Genomic DNA, 15638 nt, shown 5'->3' with positions numbered 1-15638 from the left:
TTTTAATGACATCAGTTAGCATGGCATTCAGCTTTTGTCTTTACCCTGGTTTATTATTTCCGCACTCAAAATTCAATTAATCAAGTATCATAGAGAAATGATTACAACAAAAACCTTGGCAGGGTAAATGAGTAGGCTTTAGTATTATTCAGTATTTGTACACTGTTTTTCTATATGGTATTTCCAAAGTGAAGGAGGAGGAGCAAGTTCTGCCGCTCTCCATTGCTACCTCTTAGACTTCTACACAAGCATTGCCATCATTTGACTGGGCCACTTCATTTTCAGCACTTCTGTGTCACCATCTTGGTAGAATACTGTATTACTTGGGGTAAGCATTGACTTGTCATGTAGAAAGAATGGTCCTTTGAGGCTTTTCAGCAAGATTGTAACTAGGCAGAGCTGATGTTTTACAGGCAAGATGGATCATCAATATGTTTCTATAAATCAGAGATTAGGAAATGGAAATACAGCAATCATAGGAGTGAACTGCCTGCTTTTTAACTGGTGATATGGCCTTATAAATACCTTTCATTATGATGTGAATTACTTCATGAGCAAAATGGAATCTTAGATTAAGTACTTTTGAATTCAGAAATACATATATACCACTAAAGACACTGAATACTGGAAAAACTCATCAAAAGCTAATTTTCTATGCATTATTTTCTGACAGGTAACAAATCACAAGACAGTGGCATAGCAGAAATGGAAGAACTCCCTGTCCCACATAACATCAAAATAAGTAACATCACATGTGACTCCTTCAAGATCTCATGGGAGATGGACTCGAAGTCAAAGGACCGCATTACACACTATTTCATTGACCTCAACAAGAAAGAGAACAAGAACTCTAATAAATTTAAACACAAGGTAAACCTAGTAAACACATTCATTGCATCTTGAAAACATTTTAAATATCAAGACATTTTGAAAGAAAGAATAATTTTAATGACTTAGATATTTGACATTAAGAAACAAAATTATGTGTGATTTAAAACTTTATTGCCATAATAAAATTTTGAAGAAAAATGAAATACCATGTGAAAGGGTAAATCACAACTATATGCAAAGATAAAAATAGCAAACTTTAACTCATTAAAAGAAATTGATCCTGTGCTATAAGGATAGTTCAAGATACAATCCAGTTATAAATCAGTTATATTAAAACCTACACAAATGAAGTCAAACCGTCTTGGAGAGGGCAGTGGAGTTTGAAGGGGATAGGACAGCTACCCCACTCAGAATTCAGTTACTCCATGTAGACTAAAATAGCTAATTGTTTACCAAACTGTAAAATTCTTTCCACTGAAGCAGAAGGAAAAAAGATGCCGTCTGCTCTGAATAGTTTTCCAATAAAGCACTCATTCTTCCCTGAATCAAACTGATTGACTTATAAAATTGTGGGACTTTGTTTAAACACATTAGGCCTTAAAAATGCCCTAAAAAGTAAAATTGGGGGGTACTTTATTTTGTTTGAAAATTACTAACCTTCACATGTTGTAATATGTAACATTTACCTGCTGTTTCTGTCGTCACCCTTTGTGAGACAGCTCTTCCTCCAGATGTGGCTGTTAGGAGTAGCCATTACCTGGCTCGAGTGTTTCTCTTATGCTTTGTTGCTTTTACTGATGATTAAAACAGACATAAACATGGTCTTTGAAGAAGATAGTGCTACTCAGTCTTAACCTCAGAAAATTTAATGCATCTTATGTTTCTGGAAATGTCTTTCATGGTTACAGAAACTAAACATAATGAGGATTTACATACTGCAGGATACTATTCATTGGTCATTATTATCAAATCCAGTTCTGGCTTTGGGTGTTCTTTTTGCTGTCATTTGCTTCTTGAATAATGTTTGATATGCTTAACATTAAATGATGAATACTTCAAGGCTTGACCTCTACTTCACCCAAGAATACCACAACTTTGAAAATGTAGTGAGTGTTCAAACAGCAGGTAATCAATTGGGGGTCAAAAAGACCTAAGCTTTCTCAGACACCATACTTTTATGAAACTTACCTAATCCTATGTGAAACAAATTCATCTGTTTTAATATTTACTTTAAAAGCATTCTCTCCTTAACATATGAACCACTTTAGTAAGATTATCAAGTCATAAGAATCAAGCAAATATATTTTTAACTTAGTAGACTTTAAATCAATTAATCTTAGTTCTTTTTTATGCTTTTTTTAAAATCTGTATTGAAGAAGATAGCATGTACAGGAGAAAACAGTATGTTATAAATGATGATTAGAATATAGGTCCTTTTCTGTTTCTAGATTGTAGGATGTGAAACCTGTCTCTTGTTCTTCCAGGGCCTTAATTTCTGCATATAGAGAATAAACATGTAAATATAATAATTGTTGGATGTTCTCAAACAGGAGCCCTGCTCTTAGGAGTTTAGGTTTCTCTCTATTGTTTATAGTTGATGAAAGTTATTTAATAGCCTTCCTATCTCCCTAGCTCTTCCTTGCCTACTTTTTCCTCCCCTTTATTCTTTACTGCCTCATCTTCCTTTTTATCTTTCTAGGATGTTCCAACAAAATTGGTGGCAAAAGCTGTTCCCTTGCCAATGACTGTTCGTGGACACTGGTTTTTGAGCCCAAGGACTGAGTATACAGTAGCGGTGCAGACTGCCTCAAAACAAGTTGACGGTGATTATGTTGTGTCTGAATGGAGTGAGATTATAGAATTCTGTACAGCAGGTAAGGAGCTGTGGTTTATATTGGTTAGCATTCTGGGAAAGCTAACCCTCAACATACACTTTTTGTACCTACAAGGTGAGTAAGCATTGCATCGGAGGTGTGGTGCTGTTGGTAGCATTGCTTAATGGGTATTGTATTGGTTGGAGGGAGCTGAGCTCTCAGACAAGCAACTTGAGTGGTGGAGTCAGACTGCCCTTGGCTGCATGTGTAGTTTTTTTCAAAGTGAAATAAAAACTGAGGCAATTTCTGAATAAAGTCAACATTCATGGACCCTCATCCTGTAAAGAGCGTGTTCATATCTATTTATCTATCACTGTGTCATTTTCAGAGATATTGAAGGAAAGAAACCAGAAACAGCACTTAGGTTAGAGATAGACGTAGGTAGATGCCCAGCAAAAATATTTGTTACTTTTACCTAAGTGCTGGAAGAGCTTGAAAGGGCTATTTATAAACTACTGCCCTGTTGTGCATCTTTGCTTCATTACAAACTTCCTAAGCAGTCATCTGTCTGAGAAACCTGATGTGGAGGGCCTGCTCTCTGCTGGAACCCCACACTCCATTTGAGTGGTCAGTATTTTCATGGAAGCGCTGGCGTTCTTTCCTCCTGCTCCTCTGTCCAATCTGTCACACAGCGCATGTTTGTTGAGTGTCCTAGAGCACTTTCGCCATCCTCTCCTTTTGTCGGTTAGGATGGGGCTTTACTGCTTCCTCTTTACCTGGGTGACGTTTTTCCTATTAAACAAATTCAGAGAGGACTAGGGAGATAGCTCTGGTGGTAAACTGCTTGCCTTGCATGCATGCAGACCTGACGAATCCCAGAACCCACTTTAAAGTCAGGCATGGTGGCACATGCTTGTAATCCCAGCTCTGGAATGGCAAAGGCAGGCAGATCTCTGGGACTCTGAGGACAAGGAGCCTAGTTTCTTGGAAAGCATTAGGCCAGTGAAAGAACCTGTCTCAAAAAATAAGGTGGATGGCACTTGACATTTGAGGTGACCTCTGGCCTCCACACCATGCACATACACACACTCAGCTACAGAAAAAAAAAATTAGAAAGAGGCTGTTTAACATGAAAGAGCTTGTTGAAAAAAATCTAGAAAACAATTTACTCATCGGTTTCCAGGTCACTTAGCAACTCTCACATCTGTGGCAAATTTCAAATAAGACCCAACCCCTTCTTACATGGCCACACACTTGCATTCTTTCAGATACAGCTCATGATTAGCTACTACTTATCCTGGTATCTGTGAACTCTAAGGGCGTGCTAAGTGGCCAAAAGTCTGTCTCATTTTGGTTTTACCTTCATGCCTCTTTGTTTATTCTATGACAAAGCTGCTAAGAATGTTAACACTCTTGACTGCCAAAGATTTCAGTATTTGAGAACAAGGTAAAAAGTTTCTCACAAGTACCATATTTGCTTGTATTTCCCTATATCCCACGGATTATAAGAGCCACCATTTTAATGTATCATAAAGAAAATTGCCAATTAAATATGGCAATGTTTTCTTATTGCATTTATTGTTAGGCAGCATCAGAGATGTTAAAATGTAAAGAAATAGTGTAGGATAAGTTAAGTATGATAGTTTGGTAATCAGAAATGAAACAGCTAAAGATGCCAATATTGTATTAACAGCAAACAGAGCTCTCTGGAGATAACGTCCCTGTGTCTGCTCTATCACGTTGGAATTACTATCCTGCTCTGGAATCCACCTCACATTTAGTCCTTTTCCTGAATCCCTTTTCATTTGTTTTTGTAGCACCAGGAAGGTTTGTGGGAGGTACTTCACCTTATTTTTTGTCAGTAGAGCAAGATCCATACCAGTACAAAGTATCCATCTCTATAGTATATCTGTATTAAAGGTTTAAGTCAGACATACAGACATGCTGTCTTTTGATGCTGTGCTGTTGTAGAATAGTCACAATCAAAAAGTCTAAATTAGAATGCTCTGAATCTGAACCTTTGTAAATATGTATGTATGAGTACCTGCACAAATGCCTGTGCTTTAGTGTGGGGGTGGGGCGGAAAGGGGCATCAGGTCCCTGTAACCACACAGTGCTCACGTGTACGTGCTGGGAATTGAACCAGGTTATCTGAAAGAGCAACAAGTGCTCTTAACTGCTGTACCATCTCTTCGGCCCCTGAAATCTGTAACATTTGAGCACTGATAAAAGTGCTCAGAATATTTTAAACTTTGAAGCAGTTTTGATTTTTGAAATAATAAAACCATTAAAATATATCCAAATATTATAAACTCCCCTAACTCAAAATCTGAAGCACTTCTGGTAAGCATTGCTAATAAGTAGAACCCCACCTGGAGTACAAGCATGTTTCTGTGTAAGTACACAAAAAAATATCTTGGTATTTTTCTACTTGAGGGAGCTACATAATTTATCTGCCAGAGGCTACTTTGTACCAAAGAAAAAAGGGCTGAAATACTATGACTTTATTAGCTTAAAGAAGGTCTTTGGTGGTTCCAGTACACACATGCACACACACACACACATGCACACACACGCATACACAGGCTCTAATGCATAAGCTGTCAGGTGAATGCATTTTTTCTACTTCAAGAAATAAAAGGAAATAAAAGCATGTTTTTATAGAGCAATTTCTATGGCTTTCTCATTTTTCCTACATCTCATAGCATTTGTGCAGAATTACGAGGAAAATAAGTCAGCTTTTAATTGTTCTACAGTATTTCTCTATAAATTACCCTTCTTTACTTTCATAGTTAAAAGATGAAGAGTACTTGCTGTTCAGGTTTAGCAAGTAGTCCAGGACCATTTCATCTACGTTTTATCTATGCCCTTGAGTAGGGGTGTTGGTGGGTAGAGGAGCTGGTGGGTACGGGTGCTGGTGGGTAGGGGTGCAGTTGAGTGCCACTTGTTTGGCTGTTGAACGTGGTTGCTTCAGAATCTTTAATTTGAAAGATTAAAAATTACAAGAATATTCTAAGAAATAACCTTGAACCATAAAGAATATTTATATAGAAATAAAAATCAGCCACTGAAAGAAAAAAAATCTTTTCTTGATACCTTCCTATTTACAAAGTTTAACTCCCTAAAGATCTGTTTTAATAATCCCTGATTTATAAAGCATGTAGCTGGCACTTTTGGTACTATAGTCCTCAATAATAGACTTTTAAATGTTTCAGATTACTCAAAAGTTCATCTAACACAGCTGCTGGAGAAGGCTGACGTGATTGCGGGACGCATGCTTAAATTCTCTGTGTTCTATCGGAACCAGCACAAAGAGTATTTTGACTATGTTAGGTAAGAATCACTATTATTTACTTGTTTGGGTGTCTTGACTGCATGCATGTCTATATACCACATTCTCACAGAGGCCAGAGAGGGTGCAGGGTCGCCTGGAACTGTAGTTACAGGTGGTTGTCAGTCATCATGTGAACTGAGAATTAAACCTGAATTCTCTAGAATTGCAGCAACCGTTCTAATCTGCTGAGCCATCTCTCCAGCCCCAAGAGACAAAGGCTTTTAAAATGACACAGTACAGTGGTTCTGAACTTGTACACACAACCCAAAGTATCTGTTTTGTTTTGTTTAGGCTGGTTGTGGTGGCTCACCCTGATAGTACTAGCATTTGAGAAGATGAGGCAGAAAGGTCACCTTGAGTTCTAGCTCAGCTTAGGCAACAGCCAAGAGATCTGTATCAAAACAACAATATAATAAATAAGAACTTTAATCACTTTAGAGTTATAAGGGATTTTTTACTTGAAAGCACTATATATGAAAATAAGGAAGTCTTGTTTCTTTTAATTTATTACATACTTTTCTAATTTCTTTGGAATCAAAATCATGTTTCAAAATGAGCTTCAAGCTGTGGCAAATGCAGTAGCACTGAGAAAGAAATGTCTAGCATATATGTTCTAGAAGAATTATTCCTTAGTCACTTTTTTCACCACTGAGGTCATGAACCTGAGAGAAGCAACCTGTGAAAAATGTTTCTGCCCTCCTGCCGTCCAGGAAGACATGGTGACAGGCAGCTCAGCACTCTTAGAGCACCAGACAGCTTGGGAGACCGTGGCCTGAAGTGCTAGGCTATCCCCTTCTCAGGGCCTACCCCAGGGGCTCCTTCCACTAGCAAGGTTGGTTCTTCCACTGCTCTAACTGCGCCACCAGCTGGAGACCAAATGTTCAACCGCAAGAACCTGAGGGGATGTTTTCTATCTGAATAAAAGCCAAGTGCTTTGTTGTGCCTGGTATTTGTATGTATTTTGATGACAGGCCCACGTATCTGCCTTTTGTTTGAATATCTTATAAATTCAAATTTCAGCCTGTTGTTCTCTTAACCGGCCTAAAGTCTATATAATTTCTGGTGGATGCCATTCACTTAAACTGAATGACAGACAAATTATTGTGCTTATCAGCTGCTAATGCAGAATGACTTAGTATATTCAGCAAGAGAAGTTTCTATATTTTTAGCATAAAATTTGAAAACCAAAAAATTTCCACTATTGCTGCTGCCTCCAAAAGAAACACATCAACAGAAAACAGATCTTGGGTGTAGGTTCGGGTTCCTGGGATCCTACCAATGACTGCTAAGTGTGGCCACTGGAGGTCAGTGTTTCTCTAGGATTTTTTTGATTCTTCCATGGGCAGAGCCTTTCTATAACTGTTAACATTTGCTTAATTCGTTCTCAGAAATGTTTCCAAAAATACAAAAAGTTTGCATCAGAGAATCTGGAAAAGGATAAAGTAATTGTATACATTACATGATTTAATTCCAGCCCACGAGCATGAAAGATGTGTGTACCAACAACAGAATGTACTTTTATTTTAATTCCAAAAATAACATCTAGTAAAACCCATTTAAATTATATCTTGAAGTATTACATACAAATACAGTTACTATGGCATGGGTAGACTTCAACATTTTTTAAAGCCTTATTTTAAAGAAGAGGAAGAAGAAGAAGAAGCCCTTCTCAGCTGGAGATGGAGCTCTGACAGAGTGCTTGCCTGGTGTGCAGCGGTCAAGGTTCAAACCCCAAAACTACAAATAACAACAACAACAACAAAAATACTTCAGTCTCCTATGCAATGAACTTTAGTAAGGGCATTTACTTCCATAGCTCTTGATTTGCCTTTTAATTAGTAAACTATCATCAAGATACATTTCCTTGATTAAGATCCCTTTAAGATGTTATCTTCAGAATGCTTGATTGGCTATGAATGAATCTTACAATTACCTGATAATCTTCACAGATCATCATAACTGAAAAAAATCATAAATAAATTCTGAACTAATTTTGGTCTCGTCTAAAAAAAATAAATAACACTAAATGAGCATGCCCTTACTTTGAATGAAAACCTCTTGCTCCCTTGTCCTTGTTTCTGTTCACTAGTTACCTTGGGTGTCTCCCTACCTGATTGTGTTTTTCAAGACTCCCCTGTGCTTGGTAGACCAGTGTAGCAATTCCTGTACTTTTGCTGCCAAACCATTTGTCCTCTTAGTTGGGTTCTGTCACTGTAAGTAAGACACATTTCAAAGCTTCAAGTTCTCCGTATGTTCCCTACTTTTATTATTCCATGGAAATGTACTCATGGGGCACATAAGTACCTGGGGTTTATAGGAGAGTGAAGTGAGGTGTATCCATTTTGAAGAGCCAAAATAAAATAAAGGCTTTCCTGTTCCTTCTTCCAAGTATAATTTAAAATCCTCAAATTTTTTGTATAAAATACAAGACTATGAAATGAAAGGTAGAAAGTGGAACTTGGCTCAACTAAAAACCCTGAAAAAATACAGGGTTAGTTCTCTGTGTCTCCATTTACCCCGTATGTGCTAGACTGTGTGCTAAAGAAACTGGCAACCTAGAAATGCCCATGGCGCTGATCACAAGCACAAAAGGCCTGGCCCTTTACCTAATGGACCAGGAGAAAACTACTGCATCTACTTTCAGCCAAAGCCATGGGTGTGTGGGAATCAGTCACATGCTATCAGCAGAGGCCAGTGGTGTTTTTCCACCCTTGTAATTACTCTACCTGATCTCCTGCTAGAGTGGTTCAAAGAATGCTGAATTACTGAGTCAGGAGCCTGAGCTTCCTGCCACCGACTATAGGGGGTGAGGCTTACAGTTCTGTGTTACTGAAGACAACTGGAGAGAATGATCTGTCCCAGCCAGACTGTGTTGGCTGAGTCCAGTGGAAACTTGAATTCTCACCTTAATGTTACTGGATACCTAAAGGAGAATTTAGATATCCATCCTTATCTAATAATAATAAAATGACCCTCTCTAGTATATAGTCAGAGGTGCCTACTGAAATATTGGATTTAAATCAGACCCAGAGTCTTACACCAATAATCAGTAAACATAGAACCTGGACAAGGAAGGAATACTGAAGACCAACACAGCTCTAACTTATAGAAAATACACATAGAAAACTTTTTTTTTTTTTTTTTTTGGTTTTTTGAGACAGGGTTTCCCTGTAGTTTCTAGAGCCTGTCCTGGAACTAGCTCTTGTAGACCAGGCTGGCCTCGAACTCAGAGATCCGCCTGCCTCTGCCTCCCAAGTGCTGGGATTAAAGGCGTGCGCCACCACCGCTCGGCCATAGAAAACTTTTGATAGGCAATTGAAAACACACTGGGAACAAAAATGCACAAAGCAACATGAAGAACCAATGTTTTTAGAACTGATTTAAACACAGTTTGTGAGACAGAGTAACAGTAGGAATATAAAATAGCAATGGGTGGACTGAAGCAGGACAAGAGGAAAAAATATCAGTAAACTTGAAGAGCAAATAGAAACTACCCAAACTGAGAAAGACATGAAAATAAGGATTGTCAGATACCATGACTATATGGAACACAGCATCTAGATCAAGTTCTCAGAGATCCAGAAAGGACAGGAAGGTGGGGCTGAGATTCATGGAGCTGAAATAGTTTAAAATTTCATAAGTAGCATATGCCTATGAATTTTATCTGAGAAACCCCCAAATGGTTTAAGTTCTGAAGAAATTTATTCCAAGGAGCATCAGAAACTCCTGAAAACTGAATGAAGAAGATAACAATTGGAGTTGGAGAAAATACAGTCTTTGCTCCTGGACAGCCCACTGTTTCTCACGAAGCCTCCCTGTGACCTCATGTTTCCTTGAACCTATATTTTTAACAAGCTCCATTGGATAATTGTCAGGTAGAGGATTCTGAGGCCTGCTGCTGTTCTAACTATGGTAGTAGGTAAAACAAACAAAAAAACAAAAAAACCTTCCTTACCAGAGTACTACCTTGGACTTTCTATTCTTTAACATGCTGGTAGGCATCCAGCAAGAAAAAGAAGCACTGGGGAATTCTGGAGAGAACTCAATGAGACTTCCATTTATGAAAGTGTAAACGGAGTTGAGCTACTAATAAGACACTAAAGCAACCTGCAAATATCAAGATGCAGTTTTACTCTTCTTGAGAACGGAAGGTAGTTCCGTCACCCACCCAGCAGCAGTAGACAGAAGCAGTGTCTGAGGATGAACGTTAAGAGATGCCTCGGTCCATGGCGGCAGCAGCCCAGTTCTAGGGTCACCAGACAGGATGGACAGTCCTTCGTAGATAGCACACATTTAAACCAAGTTCTACTTAGCAGTGTTCATATATTCAATACTGAGTAGTTTTCTCTTATGAATCCCATGAAGTCCAAATGGAGCTAGTTTCTCCTGTAAGATTTCTAATTGCAGTTCAGTTTTTCACTAAGTCCAGGAAATTTATTTTATTGTTAAAGACCTCCAGGGCTTATAGATCATATTTATCTTAGGTCCAAGGCTCTGGTAAGTACTGTCAAAGGATATATTACCCTTGGTCTGGTGAAAGCCTGGCCATCCAAGCCTTTAACAGTAGGAAGAGATTTTTGTGCTATCCAAATCTGTAAATGAGTAAATTTCCCACTATTGTACTGAGCAGTGGCATTTCCTTTCTCCCGCAGAGAACACCATGGGAATGCTATGCAGCCTTCCGTCAAGGATAACAGTGGCAGCCACGGCTCACCCATCAGTGGAAAATTAGAAGGCATCTTCTTCAGCTGCAGCACTGAGTTCAACACAGGGAAGCCACCCCAGGATTCACCGTATGGAAGATACAGGTTTGAGATTGCAGCAGAAAAACTTTTCAACCCCAATACTAACTTATACTTTGGGGACTTCTACTGTATGTACACTGCTTATCATTATGTGATCCTTGTCATTGCCCCTGTGGGATCACCAGGAGATGAATTTTGTAAGCAGCGCCTTCCTCAACTCAATTCCAAGGATAATAAGTTTTTGACCTGTACAGAAGAAGATGGGGTGCTGGTGTACCACCACGCCCAGGATGTCATTTTAGAAGTCATTTACACTGACCCCGTGGCTCTTTCTCTGGGCACCGTGGCAGAAATCACTGGTCATCAGCTCATGAGTTTGTCTACTGCAAATGCAAAGAAAGACCCCAGCTGCAAAACCTGTAACATCAGTGTTGGACGTTAACGCCACTTTCGCACCCTCCCTGCCCTGTCTTCCCATAGGAGCATTGCCCTCCGTTGTTCATTTTCATCACCAGATGTCCCACTGAAGCATGCATATGCCGCTGTCACAAAAAGCAAACTATCATTCAGAGCCTTTCTGTGTCTCTTCTTGCCCACCCTGTCCACCACTTCCAAGGATGTCCCCAAGTTGTCCTGACACTTTGTTTGCCTAGATGCTGCAATGCTTTTATGTTTCCTTTATGCCAAACATAACAAGACAGCTATATAGACCGCTTTAGCAAAGTACAAAATAATGGCTTCTAAATGGTGTTTAAATATGCATCCATTTAATCTACTGAATAAATATTGGGATAACTCCAAACCGCATGAAAGGGTGTAATTGCAGCATGAGTTAAATCTTAAAGCCTAGATTGTCAGCACTTCCACCTTGTTGTTTGACAGTGTTATTTATGTTATTTATATTAGCTAACAGGAAAGTTACTGTGCTTCAACATAATAAATATAATAGAAAAATATTTTATTTGTATGTTGTATAAAATATTTACAATCATATAGAATATAGTTACATTTTAATAGCAATTGTATACATCTCACGAAACCATTTCCCTTATCAAAGATGTAATTTGTAAACCTTAAATAGTTGTGTATCTGTCCTGTTACAAGTAGATGACTTCAATTAAACAAATTTATGAAGGTCGTTACTCTGATTCATCAAAGATTTAAAACATCAGGTGACTACAGAGAAAACAATATGCCTCTGATTAGTCTGCTTCTGGAATCAGTATCTTTTTCTGCCCAAGCAATATAAAAATCTGAGTTTCTTCAACACCATGCTTAAAAATACAGAAAACAGAAATAGGAACAAAGTTGAAAGTGAGAAAATGTCTGTTACTTGATTTTACAAAAACCAATAAATGTGTTTTAAATGAATGGAGAAAAAGCTAGATCACTAAAAAGCAAATAAAAGGTGTCTTGGTGATATCCAAGCTTTTGACCCTGTGCAGAATGAGTGCAACTCAAGAAAGCTGTTTCACTTTATAAAGTACAGACCTTGGAACATTAAGAAAGATGCATATTTCCAATGGAAAAATAGTTATATAATCTTAGTGTAGGAAACAAGAAAATTAGCAATAATACTATGGTCACATTGAGTTATTATACTGCAGACACACCTATCCAAAATACCTACTTTAAATTTTTAATATTTTATTTTAATATAAACATTTGTCAGTTATAGACAAAGATAATTCACAAAGTACATGCCATCCAAATGAACTTTGGTAACCAGAAATGTAAGTGTTCAAATAACAGATCAGATAATGCACTAGTTTCATGGAGAAGTAAGAGATTAGTGACACAGTCGGGTGTACTTTAGGGTGTTTAGAACGCCTACAGACACACAGGACAAGGTAGTGAATGTTGTCTCATTTAAATGACCTTCTTAACAGCTGTTTTTCTCCCTGGATGAAGAGCAGAAGTTTTCCTTGTCTCACAGTCAATTTAAACCCTGTTCTCTTCCATACATCAATGAGGTCAATCCTTGGGCACGAATAAACCTTCCCTAGCAGGTATTCTGCCTATGTGTTATTTTAGGTTTGACAAGATACTAGATTTTTTTTTTTTTTGAGACAATTACATTTGACTGTGGATTTCAGTTTTGTGTGGAGTAGGGTGAATGTTTTTACCGATCCCAATATTACCTACTATTTCCCTATTTAAATCCCTTCTCGTGTATGATAACACTAGCTCTTCCTTTGTAAAAACAGCTAATACTATCTCTAAAGTGCTCAGTTTTCAGTACATCAAAACTACTTAGCAAGAACAATAGAGGAAAATAAACTTGACTTTATCTTGGGTGGAACTGATCAGAGCCAAACCTCAAATAGTTTTGGCCACGTCCTGCTTGCTGATGAGGACCTCCAACAGTCTCAGTTTGGCTTTTATGTGCTTGTATTCATAGTACTCATCCGCCATTGGCATCCTGTCTTCCTTCTGTGGACTTCTGCAGAAAAGAAGATACAGTCTTTTAGTAGATACATGAGCCAGGTCATTAAAGGTCCTTTTGTAACTGACAGGGGACTGTAATGTCCACATGGTGCATGCGTGTGCATATGTGTGTGTGTGCATGCCTTCATTACATCCTTTTAGCCTCAATCTCTGCTCCATGTCTTTAACTAACACTACCCTTTGCCAGTGTGTTGTTGCAAACATGAGTTCCCATGCTCAGGCACAGAACAACGGCACAGGTGAAAAGGCACAGGCCAGAGCCCCCGTCTGTGGAATCCCTTTTCTGTTCATCCTCTTTCTTGTCAGAGTTCCATGCCTGTGCAAAATGTTCGGCTCTTACAGTGAAAATTTTAAAAAATAACATCCCGATAATACTGCAGATATTTGATTGCACAAATAATCCATACATTTATAGTGACAAAACCCTTCAGAGGCCATCTTATAAGCTTGAAATGTTTCCCAGCAGTTAACTCTGTTTCTGCTGCTGTGCACAGAGCTTCTGAGCTTCTCCTTGACAGACGGAGTCCACGAGTCTACATAGTCAAAATGGGGGCCAGTCAGATGGCTCAGAGGGTAAAGGTGCTGCTACCAAACCTGATGGCCTGAGTTCTATCCTTAGGACCCACAAGTTTTGATCCTTAGGACAACCCCAGGTTGTCCTCTGGCCTCCACACATATGAACACATATGCAGTTTAAATTGCAATATCTTTCTGCACACCAATTGAAAGACTGGGCTGTGTACCAGTGCATAACTTCGGTACATGCACAGTCTACTGTGTGCTCGTGTTCTATTATTATGAATGTTTACAGTCTTTCTAAATGTAGAGAAAATCCATTCCCATGGTCATTTTAGCTTTATCGGTGGTTAAATCTTAGCAGTAACAGTCTATTTCCTTGCCATTCAACTGGTTGAGTTTCAGTTTTAATAAATGAGCATACTTCTATTAAATGACGTATCACCACAAGAGGGCACATTACTTCACATGGAGCAAGCAAGCATAGACACATCTAACGTAGGCTTAGGAACTATAAGTACAGTAAAACAAGCTGTTCCTTGAATGCAGTTAAGTCATGACTAAATTGCAATCATGTTCTTCTGCAAATTTCTTCTTAGATATATATACTGATGAATAGATTTTTATATACACACAATCAATGACTATTACCAAGAACAGTCAGAACAATTAAGCCACCATGATGCTAAAAGGCATGTCAAATACTACTACTGATAGATCCTACAGGCAGGACTACCAACCTCTCATACTCTAAGGCAGACTCCTGTGTTCAAAAGGGTAAAAATGTAATTTCTTCAGGCAACTGAAAGTAATGAGAAGACTGTATGTGTCTAAAACCTAAGCAACTTATTTTTTATGCACTGTGTGCTGAGATTTAAAATCCTGAAACCAACTCTAATATTTAACAGAATAAAAAATTCCAACCGAATAATTTTAAAGATAACTTTAATGTAAGTCACATATGAACTCAAAGCACCTAGTCAGCCTGTTACTTTGTAGACCTACCAGTTTCTCACCTAGTAAGCCCATTGCTAACGAATAGCCCTGGAAAACAGAAAAGCTCTCACGGACAATGATGCAGGCAGGCTAAGCGTGGATGTCCCAAAGTGCTTTAGCACAGTACCACACCCTCACAGCAGACTGTGGGCTGACAGGAAATGACAGCAAGGCACGAATGAAAGGCAGTTGGGAAAGCATGCCCAAGCTGGTGTGGTTAGTAGGAAGAACCTCCCAGCTCAGCTCTGCCACTTGGAAGCTCTGTGACTTTGGGAGAGTTATATGCTTGTAAGAACGCCCAACCTTTTGACATTACACAGGATATTATGTAGTTTTACTTGTTTATGTTGTTGTTGTTGTTGGGCCATTTGCACTGCAATCTTCTAGCAGTTGTGGCAGGTTGGGAACACCTGGCGGAGGATGGGGTGTTGAAGACTAATGCCCCATGACACTACACAGACATGGCTTCCTAACTTATCCAAGAAGACAGAGAATCTCACCTCATTTGTGTAAACAGAGACTAAGGACAGCTAAGTACGTTGACTCTCCTCCAAAAGACACTAACATTCCTTACCTGACTACATATACAGTTTTGTTGGTAACACTGAAAATTACAGGAAATTAAAGAGGGTATAGTAACAGCTGGATGGAGACAGAAAATCATAGGAAGACAGATGGTCCAACTAAATATTTCAGGGAGAGAAAAATAGCTATGAACTTTTGACTTAACCCTGGAATAAAACAGAGGTGGGTGGTGAAGTTTATAGGGGACATTAAAGGAAAGCATTCATGTAATACTTCGAGAATAACTCATAGAACTAAAAATCTAAGAGCAAGGGCTAAAAATCGAGTACATTTTAAGCTTAGTTAATTTCGGCAGCTGGGATGAATTTCAGACATTAAAGCATTTTCAGAGTTCGGTTGTCACTTTGCAAAGACTGATGCTAGCACCTG

General features: G+C 38.6%; 2 protein-coding genes across 5 annotated transcripts in view; one reads left to right on the top strand and one right to left on the bottom strand.

Moving 5' to 3' along the window:
- Phyhipl (phytanoyl-CoA 2-hydroxylase interacting protein like) overlaps nucleotides 1-11862 on the top strand; it is a 36974-nt gene extending 25112 nt beyond the window's left edge. For both annotated transcript variants that reach the window (XM_038342832.1, XM_038342831.1), the window contains exons 2-5: nucleotides 674-870; nucleotides 2531-2705; nucleotides 5861-5978; nucleotides 10632-11862. In XM_038342832.1, the coding sequence (XP_038198760.1) occupies nucleotides 674-870; nucleotides 2531-2705; nucleotides 5861-5978; nucleotides 10632-11166 (1025 nt within the window). In that variant the 3' untranslated portion in view covers nucleotides 11167-11862. The remainder of the gene's footprint in view (nucleotides 1-673; nucleotides 871-2530; nucleotides 2706-5860; nucleotides 5979-10631) is intronic.
- The window catches only part of Fam13c (family with sequence similarity 13 member C), a 95290-nt gene continuing 91259 nt past the window's right edge, over nucleotides 11608-15638 (bottom strand). For all 3 annotated transcript variants that reach the window (XM_038342830.1, XM_038342828.1, XM_038342829.1), the window contains one exon: nucleotides 11608-13167. In XM_038342830.1, coding sequence (XP_038198758.1) covers nucleotides 13044-13167 — 124 coding nt within the window. In that variant the 3' untranslated portion in view covers nucleotides 11608-13043. The remainder of the gene's footprint in view (nucleotides 13168-15638) is intronic.

The sequence above is a fragment of the Arvicola amphibius genome, chromosome 9, assembly GCF_903992535.2.
Source record: "Arvicola amphibius chromosome 9, mArvAmp1.2, whole genome shotgun sequence".
Classification (NCBI taxonomy): domain Eukaryota; kingdom Metazoa; phylum Chordata; class Mammalia; order Rodentia; family Cricetidae; genus Arvicola; species Arvicola amphibius.
Note: the sequence above shows the minus strand (reverse complement) of the source record. Positions and strands in the feature narration are given on the sequence as shown.